The sequence below is a fragment of the Euleptes europaea genome, chromosome 9 (assembly GCF_029931775.1).
Source record: "Euleptes europaea isolate rEulEur1 chromosome 9, rEulEur1.hap1, whole genome shotgun sequence".
Taxonomy (NCBI): Eukaryota; Metazoa; Chordata; class Lepidosauria; order Squamata; family Sphaerodactylidae; genus Euleptes; species Euleptes europaea.
The window spans coordinates 85,469,779-85,495,195 of NC_079320.1; the positions used below are offsets into that span (position 1 = coordinate 85,469,779).

The window sequence follows — 25,417 nt, forward strand, 5'->3', positions numbered from 1 at the left end:
CCAAACCATGTCCTCTCCAGGCTCCACCCCAAAATTTCCAGGTATTTCCCAATGCAGAGCTGGCATCCATACTGCAGTTCTATAAATAGTTATTCATGTCAAACTCCCATTTGGGGTAATCTGTTGATATTGTAATTATCAAGTGATAAATGCCATATTAATGGGAGCCCTGTTCGCATGATAACAGAGCTCCATCAACTGATCTGGAATGGTCATTTCACATAGGCAAGCTATCACCTGACATTTGCTGTTATCAAGGGATAGATCTGAGTGGGCAGAATGGCCCTCCTGTGTTATAGTAAATGGGACTTGCATCTGATCAGTTCTTCAGTGGGTGCCATCAAAAGAATTTCAGAAAAAGGCTGTGCATTTACATTTCTTTGATTTCAGTCGGACGAAATCAAACCTAAATTTTGCGGATAGCTTTTGCAGTAAAGCTGGTATGCTTTATTTTCACCTAGTGCACTTGGGGTTGTGTTGTGTTGTGTGTGTGTGTGTGTGTGTGTAAAGCGCCTTCAAGTCTCAGGCGACTTATGGCAACCCCTTTTTGGGGTTTTCATGGCAACAGGTGGTTTGCCAGTGCCTTCCTCTGCACAGCAACCCTGGTATTCCTTGGTTGTCTCCCATCCAAATACTAACCAGGGCTGACCCGGCTTAGCTTCTGAGATCAGACAAGATCAGGCTAGCCTGGGCCATCCAGGTCAGGACTGGGTTGTGTTAGGCTCATGTAACTGGGTGCTGAATTATAGCTGTGTTCCCCACTTAAAATGGGTTTGTCAATATTACCCAGAAGGATGCAGCAATATTTTAGTACACTTGAGGAACCTCTTCAAAGGAGAGCATTTATGCTAGCTCAACTCAATTCCTTTCCATCTAGGTTTTATACGGGAGATTTACTAAGACTCCCTTTAACAAGAGGGTATGTCCACGCGGAGCGGGGCAGCCAAGCGCCCTACATCACATTATCTTAGATTGACATTTACATGAAGAACCCCGTAAAAAAATTATATTACCCTTAATCAGCAAATGGACGGCCCCTTATAGAACATCCACTTGCCAATTCTTGCTGAACGACATTACAACTGATGTTATGGTGAAGGTGGCGGAGTTTTTGGCAGAAGCTGTTAAGGTTAAGATTCAAACTCAATTTTAATTTAGATATGTATTATCTGTTTATCTCTGACCTTGTGACCATCAATTTTATTATGCCAATAAAGGTTATCTGATTCTGATTCTATAACTGTGTTCCTCAGTCCAAAAAGTCCACAAGATTCACTTGCAGAGGTTTTCATTTGAGGTGGGAAGCATGTCTTGACAGTGCATAGAAATTTCCCTTTGTATAGAAGAAAAAGGATCTTGGAATTGTAGCCTTGGTCTAGGAGTACGGTCAGAGATTCCAAGGTCAGTCTAGGGAATGGAAACTGTACGCTAGGGTGTTAAATTGGATGCTTCCCCCCGAGTGAATATTTTTCTCTTACTGTGAGCTGCTCTTTGTTATTTATAAGGTATCTTTTTGTGGTTTGGGCCATAGGTGTGTCTGAAGTCAGCTGTTGCCTTTGAAGAGCAACTCCTTCCTGTGCTATCTCACAAGCTGTTTTTGGAAGTCTCTTCTGTTTTAAAATTTGTTTGCTATGCAGCTCGGGGTCTGTTGTTCCAGAAGCGCAGGCCAGAAGCCACCTTGTGCCCCAGAGCCAGCCGTATATGCTTTGCTTGTATTAAGATGAAAGATTGTTCTCTGCTATCATGCAGTAGTCTGTGACACCACTTTATTTTTTTACTGTATATATTTGCCTCCTTCCTTCTTTGGCCAATGCCAAAGCTGGATGGAGTTTCTGAGCCTTGAATACTGGTGTAGGAGAAGAAAAAGCAGGTTTTGGCAGGGTAACCTCGTCATTGTTACAGGCTTTGACATATTAGGACGTATGGAAGTATTAGTGTTGTACATATGCAGAAGTATTCAATGTAAAACCATATTTTTCATGAAAAGCCATTTAGAGGTTTGATTCCCTTTAAACTGGACAAGCCTAGACATGCACAGCCAAGAGACTCTTTTGGAAAAATTACGTTTTAGAAAAATCTTGGATCTTTTATGCTTCATATTTATCCAGTAGTATTTTTCCTAATGGTTACCTAACAATGACTAGTCAGCAACAGCTGTCTGAAACATTACCTAATGGTGTTGTATAATGTTATATTGGGTTTTAAGGTTTAATATGAAAGAATGGTAGTAGAAAGTTGAAAATATATTCATTTGTATCGTGTTCTTTAGGAGATGAGAATGCTGGTAAAATTAGTCATTATAGAGACATAACATGACTAAAAATTGACTGTCTAAGAAATAGCTATGTTCAGCAAAATAACCTGCTGGAAGAGGAAAATCCTTACATGGTAGTCTGCAAGGAAGCTTGCAGCTACAGAGCATGTGCAGGAAAAATAAATCCAGCAGTAAAAATAAATCCCAAATCGGAAAAGAAGTAATTTTTGACAGTATAAATATAGGCAGGGAAAGGCCAGAAATTTAAATATCTCTAAGTCTTTGGACTAAGAAAATCTCAAAAGAGATTGGCTTTGGGTATGTATGGATTTACTTATTTACTATTCTAGATAGTGTGAATCAGATTCTTTAAACTAAATCAGACTTCTTTAACTGTTATATTTTAAGTATTGGATTTTTATGTAAGCACTTGTCCCATCGAAAACCAAAAGCCACACCAGGAGACTTAGTAGTCCAAAAGAGTTGGTTTAATGGTATCACAGGCAAGCAGAGCTTAGAAATCCAAAGACAGAAATGGGGGGGAAATGGCATGCACTTGGTAATATAAGAACACTAGAAAAGCGGCAGCAATACAGTCTCATGAGATAACCTCAAACAGTCTAGAGACACCACGGCTCCCACGGGCATCTGCTAGCTTCAAATGGGATAGGAATGCAGTTTTAGGGAAACAGTCCTTGAACGAAGGTCTGTGAGAAAACGAAACTATTTGAGACACAGCGAGCAGGCCTGACATTCTGCTCCCCTTAGGCCCCCCCCCGTCCTGCAAGGGGGACGGCTTATGGGGGTAGGCGATGTGGAAGGCGTGCACTAGGTGCGGGGCGGAGACATCCCGTGCACGAACCCATTCGTCATAGACAGGGGGGAAGTGTTTCCAACGAACCAAGTATTGCAGAGAGCCGTGACGCATACGAGAGTCCAGGATCTTTGACACTTCAAAATACTCCTCCCCCCCCCACCATCACAGGCTGTTCAGGAGGCGGTTCCAGGTGCCAGTCTGAGGCGGCAACATGAGGCTTGAGGAGGCTGACATGGAAGACAGGATGGATGCGCCTCAATGTTTTAGGGAGGGTCAGTTCCACAGTGACTGGGTTAATTATCCAAGCAATGGGATACAGCCCCACGTACTTGGCGCTGAGCTTATTACATGGCCGGGTGGACCGTAGATTCTTGGTGGATAGGTACACTAAGTCACCAACCTGGAAGTCTGTGCTGGGAGAGCGATGTTTATCTGCTTGAGCTTTATATTTGTGTTTGGCCCTTTCTAAATTTTTCACCAGCCAGGGCCAGGTGGTGTGGATAGCTCGAGCCCAAGAGGCTACATCATCACTTCCCTCCTCCCCCGCAACATCAACATGACCAATAGGACTGAAATCTTGACCATACACAGCATAAAAAGGACTAAAACCCGTAGATTGATGCACAGCATTATTGTAAGCATACTCAGCAAAAGGCAATAGTTCAACCCAATCATCTTGGTGATAATTGACATAACGCAAATAACATTCCAATACAGCATTTACACGTTCAGTTTGCCCATCCGTTTGGGGGTGAAAAGCACTAGACAAACCCTGTTCCACCCCCACCAACTTGAGAAAGGCTTTCCAAAACTTAGCCACGTAGGTACCCCCGCGGTCGCTGATTATCTTACGCGGAAAGGAATGCAAACGGAAAACACGTGACACAAAGGGGCGGGCCAACTTTGGGGCGGAGGGTATACCCGCACACGGAACCAGATGCACCTGTTTGGAAAACAAGTCAGTAATAACCCATAGAACAGTTTTTCCTTCACTGAGCGGGAGATCAGTCATAAAATCCATAGCAATCACTTCCCAGGGCTTGGTGGGAACTTCCAGCGGTTGCAACAGTCCAGGGGGTTTACCTTGGGATCGTTTAACAGTGGCACAGATGGGACAGCTGCGAACGAAGGAATCCACGTCAGTACGCATGCCTGCCCACCAAAACTGCCTGCGCAGCGAAGGGTTTTTAAGAATCCAAAGTGTCCTGCTGTTTTGGCTCCATGGGCCATTTGCAGGACCTCTTTCCGAAGTATTTTAGGTATGTACAATTTCGAGTCTTTGTACCAACAACCACCCCATTCTAGCAGGCCCGAGGGCAGTGCCTGAGCAGTGCGTTCGGCTAGGCACTGAGCGCAAAGGGAGTCCAGGAAGGAATCGGGCAGGATCACACACCCCTTCAGGAGCCGCCGGCAGTGGCGATGGGGTGGAGGGGAGGATTGGTTGATGTGGGGCACTGGGCGTAGGTGGCGTGGGTGGGTCCACTGAGGGAGTTGGTTCCCTCTTGACAGATGCTCTGCTGTCCGCTGTTTGGGGCTGGGACTGGAGCAGTGTTTGGGACCGAGTCTGTACAGCTAGAACTGGTAGAGCTCCCCTTTGCGCTGGGGTGAATAGGGAGACCGTAGGACGGTCGATTTTCACCGGACACTGGGGAAGCCTGGAAAGAGCATCAGCTAGCACGTTTTGCTTTCCAGGCACATGCTTGAGCACAAAATGGAATTGAGCAAAGAAGTCAGCCCAACGTTGTTGTTTTGCGGACAGTTTGTGGGCCCCCGTGAGGGCCTCTAGATTTTTGTGATCAGTCCAGACTTCAAAGAGTAATATGTTCATCCATAGAATTAGAGTAAATAAGGATATCATCGAGATAAACCACCACGCCCCGATATAATAAATCATGGAGGACTTCGTTAATGAGTTGCATGAAGACCCCCTGGGCCCCTTTTAACCCAAAAGGCATCACCAGAAATTCATACATTCCGAAGCAGCTAGAGAAGGCTGTGAGGGGTTCGTCCCCGTCACGAATCCAGACCCGGTAATAAGCTTCAACCAAGTCCAGTTTGGTGAAATGCACCCCTCCCTTAGTTGTCCCAAGATGTCCGAAATCAGCAGGATGGGGTAGGCATTGGTTTGAGTGACTGCGTTGAGTTTTCGAAAGTCAATGCATAAGCGCAAGTCACCCGTCTTCTTATGGACAAAGAAAGCAGGGGCTGAGTTGGGGGCGGCTGATGGCCGAATGAACCCCCGAGCAAGATTTTTGTCTAGAAATTCTCGCAGCACAGCGCGTTCGGAAACGCTCATAGGGTAAATCTTGCTTTTAGTCAGTTTGCAGTCTCCCACCACTTCAATCGCACAGTCCGTAGTACGGTGGGGGGGGGGGTAATGCATTGCATTCTTTTACATCAAAAACATCCTCAAAGTCCCGGTATACCTCGGGCAATTGGGTCGGCAGTGGGGCATCGGAGGCTAAGGCTGAGGCTGGTGGAAGAGCAACCGCGACCTCGTGTCGATGTTGGTTACACTTAGGGTTGGTAAAGGCAATAGTGTCAGCCTCCCAGTCTATGGAAGGACTGTGCCCTTTGAGCCAGTTGATTCCTAAAATGATCTTGTATCGAACTGGAGCAATGGTAAAGTCTATCTGCTCCCAATGGGAACCGATGCCCATCGCTACTCCCCGTGTGCGATGGTCGACCGACCCCCCTTTAAAGTGGCTACCGTCCATTTGGGCAAATTGGATGGGAGCCGGTAGGTTTTCGGACTTGACTTGTAGGGCTGCAAACGTGGCCTCATTGTTTAAAGAGCGCCCGCAGCCGGAATCTATGAGTGCTTTGACACGTAACTGGGGGCCCTTTTTATAGTGTTGTAACACTACGTCCACATACACAGTATTTTCGACTTCACTTACCATGACAGGAGCCTTGGGTTTTGCAGGGGTTTCTGCAGGGGTCTGTGGGGACGCTCCACTCATCACAGACCGTGTCCGTTTTTTGACAGGTCAAGAGGAGATTCCAGATTTAGAGCTGGGGAATTCCATTGATCTTCGTCGAAAGAAGGAGAGCTGTCCCCCACTGGGGCACTTGTAATCCGGGATCCTGCGGGGTCGATGGGTGCAGGGAGACTAGACGATTCTCCGACGTGAAGTGCAGAGGGTGTGGGTCGTCCCGGTGCTGCGCTGCGGGTGGCCGCGGTGCCTCTGCGTTGAGGTTGTCCCCGAGCTCGAGGCGGTATGTCCGGTCGAGTGGGTTCTGGACGTTGGGGACAAGCCGCTGCAAAGTGGCCCATAACACCGAAAACGAGACAGGCTCCTCTCTGGAATCTGGACTCGTGATCCAGAGGGAGTCGGGTTGGTCTCCGCGGGTTGGGAGTCGAAGGTTTGGGGCAGGTTTTTGACTGCCCCTCTCTTTGGCCCGATTTCGGACCAGGGAAACAAACCGTCGGCGACTTTCTACTTCCTCGGCCAGTAGAATCCAATCCTCCAGGGTATCTGGGTCGCCTCGCATATAAGACCAGTTTAAAATGTCCGGGTGCAAAGCTTCACAGAAGTAGTGGATAAGGGTAGCTTCACGCTGCCCGTGTCTGCTCCTCCGCTCTTTTGCATTCGGCTAGGGCCTGGTCAGCTTCTAGCTTGGCGGTCAGTGCCGTGGTAACGAGCGGAAGGGCCTCCTGTTCCAAGGTGAAGAGGAGTTCAGCGGGATCTGTCAGATCCAACATCGGCTGGATCTGCACTGCCAAGGCCGCTGCATTAGCACCGAAGTCGGGGGCCAGGTGCTTTGTGAGTTCAGCCATCGAAATAGTGGTTGCAGTGTGTCCCTGAAAAAGCGCAGCCACCCGTGTGGCCACCGCTTTCGCCTCCGCTTGGCAGAGCTCGGGGGCTGGTGTGGCCGGGGTCGCCATGTCTGAAGACGTGGCAGGACGAATCGGGACCGCAGTCAGAGTCGTTTGCGTTTCACTGGCAGTTAGTCCCGCCAACAGGCTAGTCAACAATTGTAAATCCTCTGTCGACAATCAAGCATCTTCCACCAACCAGTCAAGGGTGTGGAGGTCTTGGCAGGCACTGGTATCCGTGATGTCGGACGTCCAGGGGACCGTCGCGGCTAGAGAACGCCACTGAGCACGAACAAGTCCAGTCAGGCAATTAACTTCCGCATCTGTACGAAGAAGCTCAGCTAAAACGTCCCGTAAGAACTCGGGGTCGTCAGCCGCTGTTCCTAAGGGAAGGGACCAAGGATGGAAGTATGTAGTATGGAGGATGGAAGTAAATAGTATGTAGAACTTGCTTGCTTTATTGTATACATTGTTATTGCTTTTAATACTTTGTAATACCGTGGCGCAGAGTGTTAAGCTGCAGTACTGCAGTCAAAAGCTCTGCTCACGACCTGAGTTCGATATCGACGGAAGTCGGTTTCAGGTAGCCAGCTCAAGGTTGACTCAGCCTTCCATCCTTCCGAGGTCCGTCAAATGAATACCCAGCTTGCTGGGGGTAAAGGGAAGATGACTGGGGAAGGCACTGGCAAACCACCCCGTAAACAAAGTCTGCCTTGGAAACGTCGGGATGTGACGTCACCCCATGGGTCAGGAATGACCCAGTGCTTGCATAGGGAACCTTTACCTAATACTTGCATATACACATATATACACATTTATTACATTGAAGCTATTCAATAAAAAGACTTACTTTTTGTGAGTAAATTAGTTGAGTCTTGCTTAGTAGGTGACTAACTGAATAAGATAACATACCACTTCTCAGGAAGGGGTCAATTCTAATTGCATAGTCAACTAAAAGGCACTGACCCGCTTCACCATGCCGGGCTGGAAAGAGCTGAACCTGTTGAAACTCTTCCTTCTGCACCATTAATGAGGGCACAAGAGTGCTGCCCTCCTTTGCATCCGGTCTGAGCAAAGAAGGGTGATGTCCCCTATGCGACTGACCTTAGGTCAGGGAGCAACCCACTTTTGCTGCCCCCTGCTGGAGACCAATGGCATCCTATCTAGCCCTCCTTGGTCTCCATTCAGACTCAAGTAGGGGTTCTGTGCCAAAGCAGAAGAAACCCTGGCAAGTTCTAGTTGAGGAATTGTTGCTCAGATACCCTCTTCCAAGGAGCGCCTACATTCTTCCTTGGTTCTTTTCTGTTACTGCCTCCATGATGGTTCTTCATTGAGAAGTTTCTCCTCAGCCTTTCCCTCTCTAGTTTTATATACACAAGACTTCTAGAAGAGTATATCTTGTTATTATGTAGCACAGTTGGATTTCAGATCTTGTTCCCCCCTCTCCCGTGGTTTTTTCCCCCTCCCTTGCATCAACCATATGCTTACAGCATAACAGTCTACTTTTAATCCACGCTGCAATTGTGGAAGTAAATTTTCCGTGTCTGACTGACGTGAATTATGCTTTCTGTTGTATTGGAGACAGCCACGGCTTAGACTCCAGTCTTCACTGTAGCTCTGGTTTGCTTGACAGAAACCATCTCTCTCACCTGCGCATACTTCTGGGGAAAATGTGTGTGATGCTAGTTACTGTGGCCGCAGTGCTGGTTCCCCAGTCAAGCAACCCAAATGGTTGCTTGGAACACCAAATTGGTGGTGAGGGGCAGCTATGTGGGAGGACATGATGGGGGTGGCTTGCTCCAGTTGTCGTCCAGCTGACTTGTGCCGCTGCAACCTGGTTGCAGTGCCTATAGCCCAGCTAAGGTGAGACAGGAAGAGGATGCTCTGGGTGGCAAAATGTCTTGAGGTGGCCCTGCACGGATGTTCTCTGCATCAACCCCTGGAGCTAGTTTTTGTTGTGAGCTTCCATGCCTCTGCATTGGGTTTCCAGTCATGCAGCTGAATCACAGGCACTTACTTCTGTGCTTCCATTCTGAATGGTTCAAACCTAGCCAGAGCTGCAGAGAATCCGTTGTTTCAAAACCTGGACAATAAAGACAAAAGAAGAAAAAGTGGGGCTGTCTCTCCTGGTATGTCCCCCAGAGAATATTGCATTCAGCAAATATTCACCAAAGAGTGTGCGGCTGGCCACAAATAGGGCCAGGGACTTTTCTGCCGTGGCCCCTGTCTGGTGGAATATCCTCCCAAATAAGACCAGGGCCCTGTGGGACAGAGCTATTCCACCAGGCCTATGGTTGAAGTCAGCTACGGTCTTTTTCATCAATGCTGGCCTCCCTATCACCCTCCACTTTTTCTAGTGCTGGTATTGAATAACTGTTATTATTGGGGGGGGGGGCTCTGACTGCCTGCTGGCTCTACTGAGGCCTCTATGTCGCAATAAGTGTGCTAGATGTCTTGTTTCAGATATTTTGATATATTTTTTGATCTTTTGATATTTTCATGGTTTTATGGGGCTTTTTTTATTTATGAGTATGGTTGTTATATGACTTATTGTGATTTTATTGTAATTGTGATTTAAGATTATGTGAGCTGCCCTGAGCCCTGCTTTTGCTGTGGAGGGCGGGATACAAGTTGAATTAAAAAAATAAAATAAAACATTCTGATTCTATGGAGTCATCTGAAGAGTGCAGGTCCTCCTGCCTGATCTGGTCATCATACCTATGGTGATAACTGCTGCCTACATTCTGACATCCGGGTCCATTCCTGAGACCCTGGAGAGCCGCTGCCAGTTTGAGTAGACACAACACTTACTTTGATGGGCCAATGGTCTGAGCCAATATAAGGCAGCTTCTTGTGTTCGTGTGTATTTCCTACACTGACATCAACACAATTGTTTGAGCTGGCTCTTGAAACATTTCAAGTCTTTTCCATATATTTCCCACACTTAGGTATGTTATGGTGACCAAATGGAGCCTCCATATACAGAGGCAGTAAACCTCTGAAACCAATGCTAGGAGACAGCATCAGAGGAGTGGTTTGGCCTCCGTGCTCAGCTGGTTGACAGCTGTGTGAAACAGGATGCTGGGCTAGATGGACCATTCATCTGGGCCAGCAAGCCCTACTTGTTCTTATGGAGTCTTATGGAGTCTTCTGTTCTGGTTTCAAAGAGAAGACACCTCAGTCGTCTCTGCAACCCCTCTGCTCCAGTTGCGATGGAGGCCAGTTGCTATGACCAAGTCATCTCTTAAGCTGCAGTAGATCTCCTTGAAGTGCTTCTCCTCTATGCCAGAGAGAGTATCTGGGTTGCCCCAAAGATTAGACAAGCCTGCTTGATGAACACATAAAGCTGCATTATACTGAATCAGACCCTCAGTCCATCAAAGTCAGTATTGTCTACCCAGACTGACAGTGGCTCTCCAGGGTCTCAGGCAGAGGTATTTCACATCACCTACTTGCCTAGTCCCTTTTAACTGGAGATGCAGGGGATTGAACCCGGGACGTCCTGCATGCCAAGCAGAGGCTCTACCACTGGCTATGATGGGAGGGGCTGGCCTCATCCCGAGTGATGGCAACCACTGCACCTCCCGAATGCATTCCTCCTAATTTTTGAAGGGATGATGGAAATAAGCATTTCTGTCAGTTTGATCTGGACTGGGGTGAATCCTAGAAACCCAGGATTCCCTGTCCCTGTCTCTTCACCAAGACAACAACAGTTATAATGCGCAGCTCTGTCATACCAGGTGGACTCTTTGATTTGCCTGTTTCACCAGGCTAAGCAGCAGCAAGGACAACTCTTTACATTTTCCTCTTCCACCTCAACATTGGTGTACAGGAAGTGGTTCTTTTGGCTTCTGAGATTTTACCACTACCTACGTCCAAGTATATCAGTTTCTTATCTGGGGTGACCATATGTGGAAATGCAGGTAGACCACAAAGACAGACAAGTTGCTTACCTGTAACTGGACCTTCTTTCAATGGTCATCTCTGTAGTTGCATAACCTGCTCTCCTTCCCTCCTGCTGGGTGCTCTCTTGTCTTGCTACTTTGAGGGAGCTGAATACAGGATTCAGAAGGAACTGAACAGAGAAGATGCTTACCTCTTCTTTTGTGTCATGAGCAGAGAGGCAAAGCTGTTCCTTAGGGGAGAGGATGGGAGGGCCAATTTCTTGGCTAGAGCTCCAGAACTTTCTGGATTGATGAATCGGTGCAGAATCATAGACGTGTGACCACACAAATGGCCTTGAAAAGAAACCAGTATCAAGTATGCAATCTTGGGAGCCAGCATGGTGTAGTGGTTAAGAGGGGTGGACTCTAATCTGGAGAACTGGGTTTGATACCCCACTCCTCCACATGAGTGACGGACGCTAATCTGGTGAACAGATGGTTTCCCCACTCCTCCACATGAAGCCAGCTAGGTGACCTTGGGTTAGTCACAGTTCTCTCCCAACTCTTCCAGCTCCACCTACCTAACAAGGTGTCTGTTGTGGGGAGAGGAAGGACAGGAGATTGTAAGCAGGTTTTATTCTCCTTAGGAGCCCCGTGGCACAGAGTGGTAAGCTGCAGTAATGCAGTCCAAAGCTCTGCTCACGACCTGAGTTCGATCCCGACGGAAGTTGGTTTCAGGTAGCTGGCTTGACTCTGGGCCAGCCAAGGTTGACTCCTTCCATCCTTCCGAGGTCAGTAAAATGAGTACCCAGCTTGCTGGGGTAAAGGGAAGATGTCTGGGGAAGGCACTGGCAAACCACCCTGTAAACAAAGTCTGCCTAGTAAACGTCGGGATGTGATGTCACCCCATGGGTTAAGAATGACCCGGTGCACAGGGGACCTTTACCTTTTACCTTTATTGATTCTCCTTAAAAGGCAGAGAAAGTCGGCATATAAAAACCAACTCTTCTTCTTTTTTTGTTTAAAGAATGTATCTAAGAAAGTAACAATACACAAATGTTTTCATTCCCTGTGAACCTTTTCGTAGTTGATTTGGAGCATCTGCGGACAGTCAAGGCTGATCGGCACCATCGCTTCTGTCAGGAAAATCACTGTAGCAGCCATTTTGTGTCAGCCAAGACAGGTGATTCTGTAAGTAAATATGAATAAGGTTAAGTACTTTTGACATTTACAGCACCAGTCTCCAGAGTGCTGAGTGCCAAGAACTGAAATCATGGGCATTGCTTTTGTGAACTGAATTGCTTACCATAGGTGCTTAACATGATGTTTTGCAAAAGTTCAGTGGGGGTTTTGAGTGCATCTTTAAAAAGCGATTCTGATACATGCATTATTCTTGTAAACCATTGTATGCAAGAGTGCATTTTGTATTTAATTCTCTAAAATCCAATTAGGAGACCAGAATAATAGTCATTCTTTCATATCACAATTCAATTGTTTTAGAATATTGCTGTGGTTACTGGCATGAAATTTACCAATGGAATTGTTCAGAGATCTTTTGCACAGGTTGTATTTTCCCCCCATCTCACTGTTTATAATTCAGGAAATATTTGCTGTATTTGAAGTAACTTCAGGATGTCTGTTTCTAATCACTTAAGCCTTTTCTTTTTTAATAGGTCTTCCTGTGTTTTCAAAGAATCGCTGCCGACATCCTTGACGTCAAATTAAACAGAGCGGAAATAGAGCAGTCACAGGTGAGACTTCTGAGTTGTGTGGCTTTTGCTAGTTGATATATTTACTTTTCAAGCTGTCAATTAACAATCTGTTTTGCTGCAAGGTGTGGCAACGTTGTGTTATGTGTTGTTTGCATACTGAAGCAAAACGTTACTCTTGCAGTCATACAATCAAGCTTTGAGGTTTAATTTTCTTTCCAAAGTCCTTGCACACCAACAGATGCTCACTGCTCCCTGGTACTTTGGCCAGAGAGCTGTTTTAGGCCCATTTGGGGGCTTCTGCACTTTTGTTTTTGTTGAATCAGCAGAGGGTCCCTGGGCCATCTCTGCAGCTGCTGTTGTGAAACTCCCTGAAGTTCTTTCACCTTCACTTAACTGGCAGAACAGTATTTTGGACCTCATTTAAACTGTCAACAGGTAAGCCAGCATGGTATAGTGGTTAAGAGTGGTGGACTCTATTCTGGTGAACCGGGTTGATTTCCCCACTCCTCCACCTGCAGCCAGCTGGGTGACCTTGGGCCAGTCACAGTTCTCTCAGAGCTCTCTCAATCCCACCTACCTCACAGGGTGCCTGTTGTGGGGAGGGGAAGGGAAGGTGATTGTAAGCAGATTTGATTCTCCTTAAAAGGAAGAGAAAGTTGGCATATAAAAACCATTTATCTTCATATCCAGAGACTCCCTATGATAGCCATAAAATATACCATCTCTTCTGTTTCAAACCCATTCATCACATCCCTGTAAATAATTGTTTATCATTAGGTCCAATTCTAGCATTGAAATCACCTGCAATTACCAACTTAACTCTGCGATAGAATGTTACTAATCTTTCATCTAAATCCCTAAGCTTCCTCCAATTGCTCAGAATGGTATTTTTATCTTTAACAGGTGGTAAATAAACTGATATTAATATAAGGGAATCATTTCTAAATTTTATATATATATATAGCTAAGGCTTTATATATTTTATAAATATATAAAATATATTTATTTTTGGCTCCATTAGGTACATCGTACTGTGTTAGAAATTAAACAAGCCAGACCTGCTCTTGGGCGCCCGCCGTTATTACCTATTCAAGCCTTAGCTGGAAATGCTACATATCCTGTTAAACAGATGTCACTGATCGCCCAAGTTTCCTGGAGTAATATAATATGGATTTTTTTTTTAAAAAAAGGTTCAACATCAGGTGTTTGGGCTTTAGAAATCCAACCAGTTATATTCTGAGATAATACCTTCACTTGAGATCCGTAGAGTCAATCTTGCATCATGTCTGTCATAATGTCTTGTTCGTATACAACACATCCAGGATTAGATTTCCATACTATCACTTCAGGCTCTGCAGGTAAAGGGACCTAGTTCACTGGTGCCACTCCCATTTCTGGGGTACAGCATACGTGGCAGCGGAGAGGGCTGTTTAAAGGAGATGCTGGGTGCATGCTACAGTGGGTGGCTGAATCCTTTTGTGCTCCTGTGGGGAGGGGGGGAAATGATGAAGCAGATGCATGACTGGAGAAACAACAAGCCACAGCATTTATTGAACACAATGGCAGGAGCCCAGGTGCAGCATAGGGCACAGACCCAGCATCAGGTGACCCGCCTGCTACCCGATGGCACCAACCATCTGCCCAGCCCACTGGCTGGGGGAGCAATTTGGGATGGCAGTCCCTGAGGTGCCACATGGGTGCAAGCCGTGGCACGGTTCCCTTGCCATCTGAAGGTGATACCCCTGAGCTGGTCATATACTCAGGGCCCACTCCTAGACTCCTGGGGGTCCCAGGCCAGGGAAGGCAGGCACGAAGCCTCAGCCTCCCTCCAAAACTAGATCTGGCCCAATGCCCAAACTGCCTATGAAAAACTGTGACAAGAGCTTGCAAGCAAGCAAACCTAAATACAACACAAAAGTGCAAAGTGCAAAAGACCAAAGGAGGGTGGGGAAATTAGCAGCTCATTTCTCTACAGATGCCAATTTTCTGCCCCATAGCATTTATCCCCTGCTCTAATCTAGCTGATTACTATGAGCATTGTACCGCTGCATCCTGAATCCTTTCTTTGCAACACCCCTCCCACCTTCAGAATGGGATATAAGGTCTCCATTCCTACTTGTACCTGAGAAAAGGTGCTTTGACTTTCGAAAGCTCATACCTCCAAAATCTTTTTGGTCTCCAAGGTGCTACTGGAATCAAATCTAGCTGATCTGTAACCAAAACTTTATCTGGCATAATAGCCGCAAATAAATTATTATTGTTATTTGTAACCAAAACTGAAGTTTTGGGGAACATCTGTGTACAGATTTTAAAAATGAATATAAATGTCCAATAATGGCAATGTTCTGTTCACTGAACCTGAAATTCTTTTAAGGCTTCCAAACCATGTGTTAACCTTCTATACAATGTATGAAACATGGGTTCACTAACCTCGCTGTTGTTTACAAGATAGGATTTAAACCAGGATTTTCCTTAGTAATTTTTTAAGCTGCTGAAGGTAGCATATTGCCTTGCAATTGGGTCCACTGTGTTTAGATAACGCTGTTTACTGTTGCTGTTCTGCAAAGATCTTCATAAGATTGCGTTTCTGATGATACCGTCAGGCTGGGAAGCCAGTGGATCATGACTCTTGCCTCCCTGATAAGAGAATATGATGTTGATCAGTAAGAATTCAAATGGAGAATGTGGGCAGCTCATAAATTTAGATCCCCCCACAGCCATCGATGTCCATTACCGATTTTTGTTTAATATATACAGAGGTTATCTTCAACCAAAAATATTTATATAGCAAGAGTTCTGTAAAAGGTTCTGTGTTTTTCTTTAAAAGAAAATTAAGGCATGGTTCAGACAAGTCCCACTGGTTTCACTGAGACTTGGTCAAAATCAGTGGGATTTAAGCGCTTGGGCTGGATCATGCCTCTAGTGTATTTTCATTTTGCCCATTAGTATATCTTATCTTAGAGGAAAGGGAAAAAATATTCATGAACATCTCAGAAATATTGGCTGTATATCCAAAGGGCCTTAAAACATGTACATGTTTCACGCGTTGAGAACACTTTTTGCCAAGTATGGTATAATATAACAACGATAGAGTTGGCAATAGAAATACAAATCTATGATATAACGTGCGTGCTTAAATTAATTTTTAGATAGATAGATATAGATAGATAGATATAGATAGATAGATATAGATATAGATATAGATATAGATAGCATGAGCCAGCCCAAATTATAAACTTTGGATTTCAGCTGGGGAGATTTCAGAACATGGTTAACTAATTACCCATTAAAATCAATGAGACTTCACTGCTTAACTTTGGTTGCTTTGAGTCTACAATCTGTTTGCCTACTTCGAGAAAAGTCCATTTCTTCAAAAGATTAGAAAACAAAAAATTTTTAGATCCAGAAGTGTTTTACAGTGCAATCCTAAACAGAGTTACATTGTTTGAAGTCTGTTGAAATCAGTGGACTTAGAAGAGTGTAACTCTATTTAAGACTGCACTGTCAAAGAACTCTAAAGGGCTATTACGGACCTTCTACACTAAAAAAGGTATGATGGTTGGCAACACTTTCCAAAAAATATTTTATGTTTCTGTTTCGAACACAGCTTTATTCTAAGCACTTTAAAAAGCTATGTATAATTTAACTGTGGCAAGGCATACCCAAGTGATTAAAACGTGGAGTTGTAATAATTAATCTGTACAACAGATGGCTGCTTGAAATACAGACACCTGGTGCACATAGGCCCAATTCCTCACTTCTAAAGTCCAGAGCAATTCCTCGGTAAGATTTCTCAGCTAGAGTGTGCTTGGGGACAGAGATAGACTCTATTTGGGACTGAGAAGGGAAGCCAACCATAATTCTCCCATTTTGCTTCTTTTTCTTGAAGAATATTTGGTTGTTCTGAAATTAATTTTGATCGGTGGTTTTGATTGCTTTGGGGGGTTGTGAGCCAAGCATCTTTTTGAGACACCTGCGTGAAGACTGTGATCCCAGCAGCCGAAACATATGTCTTATGTGACTGCTTGCTTGCTAAGTCACAACGTTCTTGGTACAGCAACACACACACCCTTTATATCCTCAGCACCACAAAACGGAGAAAGGGAGCTTAGGATTGTTGCCAACGGTGAAGTATGCCTAGCTGGCCTTTTACTATACACTATACTATACACTTCTTTACGGGATTCTTACCATTGCTAAGCTATAGCAGGATATGAAGCTGTCACGTATTTTTTTACCCAACATTTATATCATTTCTAACCCACTTTTCTCCCAGTGGGAGTGAAAAGAGATTGCAATCTTAATTATAAAAACCCCAGAGTAGTAACTTTAAAACAGCAGAAAAAATAGATTCTGAATTAACACCAAAAACCATCTGCAGGCGTGGTTATATAGGAGTGGCTGCCCAAGTAGCATGCTTTTGACAGCCTTCTAAAAAGCACCACTGGGTTGGCCTTTTATATTGTTCGGGAAGCATTCCACCATGGGGCCACCACTAAAAAGGTTCTAGAATGTCTGTCTAGTCACAGCTCTTACTTGCAGGATGGAATGTTAAGCACTCATTCAGCCAAGCAAGGGTGGCACATGGGAGATGCGCTGGGATGTGTGTCTTCTCTGCATGGTATCTTGAACATGGTGGCATTTGTTTGTTCCTGTTCATTTGTGTCAATCACTTTTCCTTTTCTAACTGTTCATCTCTCTCTCTCTTTTTGTCCCCCCCCCCCTCCACTCACCTCTTTGCTGTCGGTCTTCTGCTTGGCACATGGCTGCAGCATGTTGTCAGGGCAGAACTAGTGAAGTATCCTGAAGATGATAGCCAACAGGCCAACATGCCCGACTGTCAGAGTAAAACCTGTTCAGTGCAGTAGGTCAGGTAGTACAGTAAAATGATTCAGTGTTACTATTTTATATGTATGAAATAGTAACTGTGGTTTTGTGTGTCATTTTGATTTGTACTTTTGCAAAGGATACAGCATAATGTAATCAAATAATCCCACCCTGACCCTGAAAAACAACAACAACAACCAGTCCTAAGTCCCACTGAATTCATTGGAGCTTCAGATAGCCATAACTTCCAGTTGATTTCATGAGAGTTTAGATGAGATTAACGTGGGGTGAAAGGTCTGTTTAGAGTTATAAATGGAGGAGAACTGGGTTGAAAATCATAAACCTTCACATGTGTACCTCAGGGATTCTCCCACCTCACCGCTCTTTGTGCTTCACTGGGAGGAGCGTCTTAATCTTCCCCAAATTTCAGGGATGACATCTTGGACGGCATGGGATAACACTTTTAAAAGGGAATTCTGCTCCGTTGCATGTGTGAAGCTTTCTGCATGGCAGACATTATTTATTGTATTTATTTACGTTATTTATAATCCACCTTTTTCACTATTGCTTAAGGGGGATTACACAGAAATAGTCAATATAATCAACAAGGCGGGACATTCAATAAACAGTGCATAAGAATTGTAGAAACCTGGAACCAACCAGATGTCTAAAAGACAGAAGTGAAGCATAGCATAAGTATTCACATGATACATTAAGTGGTGCAAAAATTACCTAATAGGATCTTACTTACAGTGTACTATACATAGTAGTACAGACCACAGCTCCAGTCATTTATCCAAGTAACTTTGTAAACTATTTTGTACAATGCAACCCTATTACCTGTGTAGAAAACCCTGCTTGGATAGTTCAGTTTTGCATAGTTTATGGAAAAGCCAGGACAGAGGGCCCAGGCAGGCCGCTCCATAAGGTGGGGGCCACAACGGAGAAGGCACATGTATGGGCAGTTGTTGATTTCGCCCATTTGCAGGTCAGCACCTGCAGAAGCCCCTGCTGACTTCAGTGAAGTTGTTGTGGTGGAGCTTAGGGGGAGAGGCAGTCCTGTACATGTGAGGGGCCAAGGCCACGAAGGGCTTTGTATGTGGTAGCCAGCACCTTAAATTGAGCCCAGTAACAAGTGGGCAGCCAATGGGAGCAATTGCAGAATGGGAGTAATATGCATGCTCTATGTAGCTTCTGATAATACTCAACCCAAAGCATTCTGCACCAGCTGGAGTTTCTGGGTTGATTTTAAAGGAAGACCAATGTATTGTGCATTACAGTAGTCTAGTCTCAATGTTACTGTAGCATGAATCCAGGTGGTCAGATAAGCTGTGTCAAGGTAAGGGGCCATTTTATGGGCTAGGCCGAGTTGGAAGAAAGCCCTTTTTTTTTTGCAGCTGCATTAACTTGCTTCTCCAGCAATAATGTCAAACCCTGTGTAATCGCGAGACTTTTAACAAAAAAAGTGGGGAGCACAATGTCCTTCAAGATATCCGCCTTCCCCACCAGCATTACTTCGTCTTTCCAGAGTTTAGTTTCAGTTTGTTCACTTAGCCAGTTAACCACAGCAGTCAGACAGCTATTCAGGACCTCTACTGCATCACCAGGAGATTTGGATAAGTATATATAGAACTGGGTATGGTCAGCATATTGATGACAACAAACCCCAAAACTATGATTAGTTCTAAGGGCTTTACACAGAGATTGAAAAGCATGGGGGATAGCACTGCGCCCTATAGAACCCCACAGGATAGGTCCCACACTGAGGATAGTTGGTTTCCAATAACAACCCTTTGAGCCTGATCCGTGAGGAATTATTTGAACCAGTTCAATATAGGGCTGTTGGGAAAAAAAACTCGGTATAGTTCGGCTTTGGCAAAATTCGGCACGTTTTTATTCAGGCCGTGCCAAAGTCCGAACTCCCCCGCTTCGGATCCCTGGAAATTTGGGGGGATCCGGCGCGCGGGGGGCCCTTTAAACAGATCTGCGCCTCCTAGCTGGGAGGCGCAGATCTGTTTAAAGGGTCCCCTCACGCGCCTTCAGGGAAGCCCCCTGAAGGCGCGCGGGGGCCCCTTTAAACAAGCCCCTCTACGCTGTCTGCGCAGGCAGCGCAGAGAGTTTCCAGACTCCCCCCTCCCGCCGTGCCGGGACTCCCGGCAGGACTGGCGGGGGGCTGGCAAGACCCTCTGCGCTGTCTGCGCAGACAGCGCAGAGGGGCTTGCCAGCCCCCCGCCAGCCCTGCCGGGAGTCCCGGCAGGGCTGGGGGGGGGCTTTAAGGCACAGCTCCCTGGAGGCGCACGGGGGGACTTCAAACAGATCTGGGCCTCCCAGCCGGGAGGCACAGATCTATTTAAAGCCCCCCCCCAGCCCTGCCGGGACTCCCGGCAGAGCTGGCGGGGGGCTGGCAAGACCCTCTGCGCTGTCTGCGCAGACAGCGCAGAGGGCTTCCAGACCCCCCCCCAGCCCTGCCGGGACTCCCGGGGCTTGACAGCCCCCCGCCAGCCCCCTGACAGACCCCCCTAGACCCCCCCCCAGCCCTGCCAAGACTCCCTGGGCTTGCCAGACCCCCGCCAAACCCCCCCCCAGCCCCGCTGGGACTCCCAGGGCTTGCCAGCCCCCCGCCGGGAGTCCCGGCAGGGCTGGGGGGGGGATTTAAATAGATTTGTGTCTCCCGGCCGGGAGGCACAGATCTATTTAAAGGGCCCGCCGCGCTCCTCCAGGGAAGCTCCTGGAGGCATGGGGGGGGGGACAGATCTGCGCCTTCCAGCTGGAAGGCGCAGATCTGTTTAAAGGGGCCGAATTCGCCGAATTTATTCGGGAACACCCCGAACTCGGCGAATTCGGCTCCCCGGTTTCCCCCCCCTTTTTGTGTTTGGTTCGTCCAAACCGAAAAACCACCGAATTGTGGTAAATTCGGCTGTTTTTCGGTTTGGACCAAACCAAATCAACAGCCCTAGTTCAATGTACATCCTCTGATACTTACTTCTGTCTCCAAGTGCCTCAAGAAGATGGCATGATCAACTGTATCAAAGGCTGCAGATAAAGGCCATTCCTCCTTGTTGCTCTTATTGGACTTATCTACACTCCAACAGAGATAATCAACTGAAGCTAGCAGAGCTATCTCTGTCCCATTGCCTAGCCTGAAGCTGGACTGGAAAGGATTCTCTCTAGTATCAGAGGAGCATGCCTATTATATTAGGTGATGTGGAACACAGGCAGGATGGGGCTGCTGCAGTCGTCTTGTTTGTGGCTTCCTAGAGGCACCTGGTTGGCCGCTGTGTGAACAGATTGCTGGACTTGATGGGCCTTGGTCAGATCCAGCAGGGCCTTTCTTATGTTCTTATGATCCAGAACAGATGAGTTATCCAAGAAGACCTGGAGTTGGTCCACTGCCGCCTCTCAATCACTTTTCCCAGAAAGGGCAGTTTAGAGACTAGACAATAATTATCCAATCATTTTTCTGTAGGAAAGGTTTTTTAAGCCGTGGATGCTTAACTGCCTCTTTGAGTGGCCAAGGAAAGGTGCTCTGAGTTAGTGAATGATTTATAATAGATACTAAGGGTTGGTTGATATGGCCCTTACATGATTTTAGCAACCAGAATGGGGCAAGGATCCAGGGTACAAGTAGTGGCCTTCACAGACCCCAGAATCTTGTCAATATCCATCAGTGAAACTGGGTCAGAATGGTCCATAACTAGACCAGTGTATTAGGCCTGTCTTCTAGTGTTTCTGGGTTACAACTAACGTCTGGATTCTGGATGCATTCTCGATATTTTTATGAGCAAAATGTTTGGAAAAAATATCACAGCAAATTTTTCCGGAGACAATAAAGGCCCAGATTTAGGTGTCAGCAGGTGCCGAGTCTCCTTGAACAACTGGGATGATCTTGAACTGGCTGATGCTACAGTAGCAGAGAAGTAGCATTTCTTTGCCACTGCTACCGCCGCTTCATAGGCCTTCCAATGGGCTCTATAGCATAATGTCTCAGATTCAGTACGAGTTCTCCTCCAGTGTTGTTCTAGACCTCTCCTGGCCTTTTGAGTTCACCCAGCTCCATCATAAACCAGGGGCCTTTTTTTTTTGTCTCAAGAGCAGGAGAGGGGGCAGCTTTATCAATAGCTTCAAGGAGGTTTGCATTCCACTACAGCCTCTGACATCAGTACCTGCTTGTGCTGTTTGGAATGCTGTTTAAACGATGCCTAATTTTCTAACATCAGATTCAAGCAAACTGAAAAAACACTTCTCATGAAAGAATGTGTTGTTATCTGCTATTAAAAGGTAGGTGAAGCTGAGGCAAAATAGGGAGGAGGATTTTCAGAAATATTTTTTTCTTTCCTGCAAAACTACATCTCTCCATTTTGCTGGTTTGTGAAAGGGTGTGCTGCAAAATCTTTTGTTTGGGCTTGAGGGGGAAATTGGTAAAGTGTTCCCTTTTCTGAGGTGATGAACCCAACACTAACTCCCCCTGTCCAGCGGTACGTATTTGACTAAATGGGGCAGAGTGTAGATGGGGATCTGCATTTGGGGGCACACTGGAAGAGGCCGCCTAGTCCATGCTTTGCATCAGCTAAACTAGCCGGGCAGAACCAGCATTTTGCAAAAATGAGATCGGGGAAACTTCTTGCCATGCAGCACTGGCAGGCAGTGGAACAGCCGATGCAGCGTGGCAAGGCAAGTTGGCAATGGAGACACTTCCCCCTCCCTCCCCTCTCTTCTGTTTGAAATGCAGACAGTGGGACGACCTCTGCCTGGGTGATGCAGTCAGGGAGCCAGTTTGGGCTGTCTGCTGTTTGGGGTTGTAACGTTTGCTGGTTGATCGCTGGTTGATTTGGAGCCGAAAGGGGAAGAAACGGTTTTAAAATAGCAGTATACCTGGGCCGTGAACATGTGCAAAAAAAGCAGATTCAGGGGTGGTCTTTTTTAAAGGACATTTTGCCCTCCCCTCAGATATCAAATTTCAGAATTTAAGCACACTGCCCCAAAGAAGCTGACAGAACATGTTACATGAAAACTTTTCCCCTTGTTTGGAATCAAGGAATTTATTTAGAATTGGTATCAGGACATACCATAATCTTTATGTATGATTTCCAGGAAAAGGGACAGCCTCATACACTCCTTCTGACTAGCTCTTTCTTTTCTGTCTTCCAAGGCAAGTCATTAACATATGAAATGTTTTACCAGCACTTTGGAATGCCGTTTCCTTTGGATTCTCTTGCTATAACCTCTTCTCTCTCTCTCTCTTTCTTTTTTATGACAGAGGGTGGTGAAGGCAGATATTGTAAATTACAGCCAGGAGCCTGTGTCAAGAAAAGTCAACTCTCCTAGAAGCTCAATGTGTACAATTCAGTGAATGTTTTCTTCTTTTTTTGTATTTATCTCCTTTGGCGGCTACGCTGCCTTTGCATAGGCGTGTTGTTTTAACTGTGACCATTTCTGTAGTGCAGTTAGAGATCCCGACAACTTACTACCCATTTGTGAGTCGACAAGCAGCAGGCAGTTGCTTTGGCTAGCCAAGGCTGAAACGTTTGGGACCACACACTTTGCGAAATTAAGATAGATATCTATATTCTTTTGAATCATATTTCAGTAAACCAGTGTAACTATGTATACAGATGTCCTTTCACAGATATTGTAAGAATATTAAAAAAAAAAAGTATAAATTATATGACATGAAAGGTGATGCTTGAATTAAACTGATGGAGTTAAACTATTGTTTGTTTTCATGCCTGATGTTTTCTGTTTTTTGTTCTCACTCTTATTCAAATCAGTGTGCTAGATTCTTTGTTTTTAACCTGCAGGGTTGGTAGTGAGCACCAGATGGATTTGTCCTATAGAATCAACTGTATTAACTGGTACAGCTGAAGGGGGATAAGGGTGTCTGAGCACTCAACAACAAAGGTCTGATGTAAACATTCCTTGGCCTCAAGTAAAACTTACATTGCAGTAACACATGAATTAAGTGTTCAGGTACCCCAACCGTGCATGGACAACATCTGTCGCTGAGAGGAATTATCTTATATCTACCATAGAAAATGGCTGATGGAAGAATATTACACCTGGTAAGCATAAAAGCTCTGCAGACATCAGGTGATTCCAAATGAGATAAGTAAGCAGCTACAGTTCCATAATCCAGAACAACACCATGAAATAAGTTTGCCTTTCTATATCTAGCAAGCGCTGATGCAGCAATCCGAAGGCGTGCTCTTTTCCAAGCAACAAAAGAGTCAAAAGAAATACCAATAGATATTATTTTCTTCTTAATTAACTTTGGCCGCTTACTTATATAGGAGACGGAGAGCAAGGCAGAGATATAACTTGGGTGTTCAGTTAGAAAATGCAAACGCAACCAGAACTTAATAGTCTGAATCCAGGCCTTGGTTTCAAAGAACCCTTGCCTGGAAACCTGGAGTTGCTCCTCTGCTTGGTAGATATTGCTGAAACCCAAGTCCATATTTAAAGTTGAGTTGTGTCTGCAGACAGAGTTTCCCCCCCCCCCCCTGCACTTACTCCTTCTGAGGAGCTCGGTGAGCCTGCTGCCACTGCGGCGGTGGGCAGACTTCTTCGGCCTCCACCGCTGGCTGCCTCAACCTGGGTGGTGGGAGTTTTTGGCAACCGTCACTGGCTGCAATTGGATGAGCAGGGGAGGGAAAGGGAGGCAACACCGGCAGGGGCAGCTCAGTGGGGACAGGGGCACAGGATAGGGTGCCCTGACCTCTGGGTATCCTGGGAGGCCCAGCAGGCCAAAAACAGCCCTGGGATATGCGGTTTGGGCCTTAGCCTTAAGTAGGAGGGGTTGGGAGAGGCTTTTAAAGACTGGGAGGGGAACTGGCAGGCTGGAGACAGGGCTAGGGACGGCAGCTGATTGGCTGGGAGGCCAGTCACTGAAGGGGTTTGGGAGGCATTGGTGGGAGCCTGTGGAAGTCCCGCCCCAGGTACTCCTTTATAAGGCATTTCTGGAGACACTCGAGGAATAAGTCCAGGCCTTGTCCTCAAAGCCAGAGGGCTGACAGAGGCTGGGAACAGATCACTATGGGTTGCCGTGTTAGTCTGTCACTAGCAGTAGAAAAGAGCAAGAGTCCAGTAGCACCTTAAATAACACAATTTTTGGCAGGATATGAGCTTTCATGAGCACAGCTCACTTCTTCAGATACAACTAGAATGTGATGCCATCTATCCTTAACTAGAGAAGAGTTAATTAGACACACAATTGTCATGTAACTGTCAAAAGCAAGTAAATAACCTTAGCAGGTATGATTGGATTAGGTGTGCTATGCAGAGGGGTAGTAGGCATGGAGAAATTAGCATTGGTAATGAGACAGGAATCTCAGATCTCTATTCAGTCCTGGAGAATGCATTGTCTTGAGCTTTCCTTAAATCAGCAACTGAATATCTTGGAACGGTGAGATGTCCCCCCACTGGTTTTTGAATGTTGTGGTTTCTGGTGTCAGACTTATGTCCATTTAATGTTTGTCGCAGGGACTGGCCCGTGTGTCCAGTGTAGAGAGTAGAAGGGCCTTGCTGGCATGTGATGGCAAGTGAGGGAACCAGAGTGAGGGAATACACTCCTCTCCTTTGCTGAGGCATTTTTCACAGGTGTGTTGGAAAGGAAGAAGCTGGAAGGTGAGCCTCTCCCCCAACTCCAGCCTCTGACCGGTGGAGTCTGACAAATCTGATGACATTGATTACAAACAAAATATGCTTTCCCCCCCTAAACAGAGCTGGTATTTGGTTTCAAACACCATGCACCAGTTGAATAGGTCAAGTTTGTTTTTATTCCCCCCCACACACACACACACAAAATACTTGGACCATGCAGAGCATGTTTTACAACCTGCTTTTTAGTTCTTGTAAGCATCTATGTTTCATTTACAAACATTCAGCTCAAAGAAGAGAAGGCAAAAAAAAAAGTCCTTGAGTTTCCGGATCTGCTTACTTTTTTTTAGCTTGTCACAGTCCTAATTTGGGTTCCCTTTCCCATTTTTCCTTTGCTTCTATCACATTTTTCAAACAGGGATGTTTTTGGTTTGTGTGTGTACATAAAAAGTGTCACTGGAACAGCTGACTCAAAACTAGTTTTCGTTTCTGCCAGAATCCAAACGTAAG

The 25,417-nt window shown here is 45.9% G+C and overlaps 1 protein-coding gene across 3 annotated transcripts in view; it reads left to right on the top strand.

Moving 5' to 3' along the window:
• The window catches only part of RAB28 (RAB28, member RAS oncogene family), a 111,251-nt gene extending 88,569 nt beyond the window's left edge, over window positions 1–22,682 (top strand). The window contains exons 5-8 of one of the 3 annotated variants that reach the window (XM_056855388.1): window positions 11,863–11,966; window positions 12,449–12,526; window positions 17,260–17,360; window positions 22,572–22,682. In XM_056855388.1, the coding sequence (XP_056711366.1) occupies window positions 11,863–11,966; window positions 12,449–12,526; window positions 17,260–17,355 (278 nt within the window). In that variant the 3' untranslated portion in view covers window positions 17,356–17,360; window positions 22,572–22,682. The remainder of the gene's footprint in view (window positions 1–11,862; window positions 11,967–12,448; window positions 12,527–17,259; window positions 17,361–22,571) is intronic. The other 2 variants (XM_056855389.1, XM_056855390.1) reach the window with 2 other exon arrangements.
• Window positions 22,683–25,417: the final 2,735 nt, after the last annotated feature.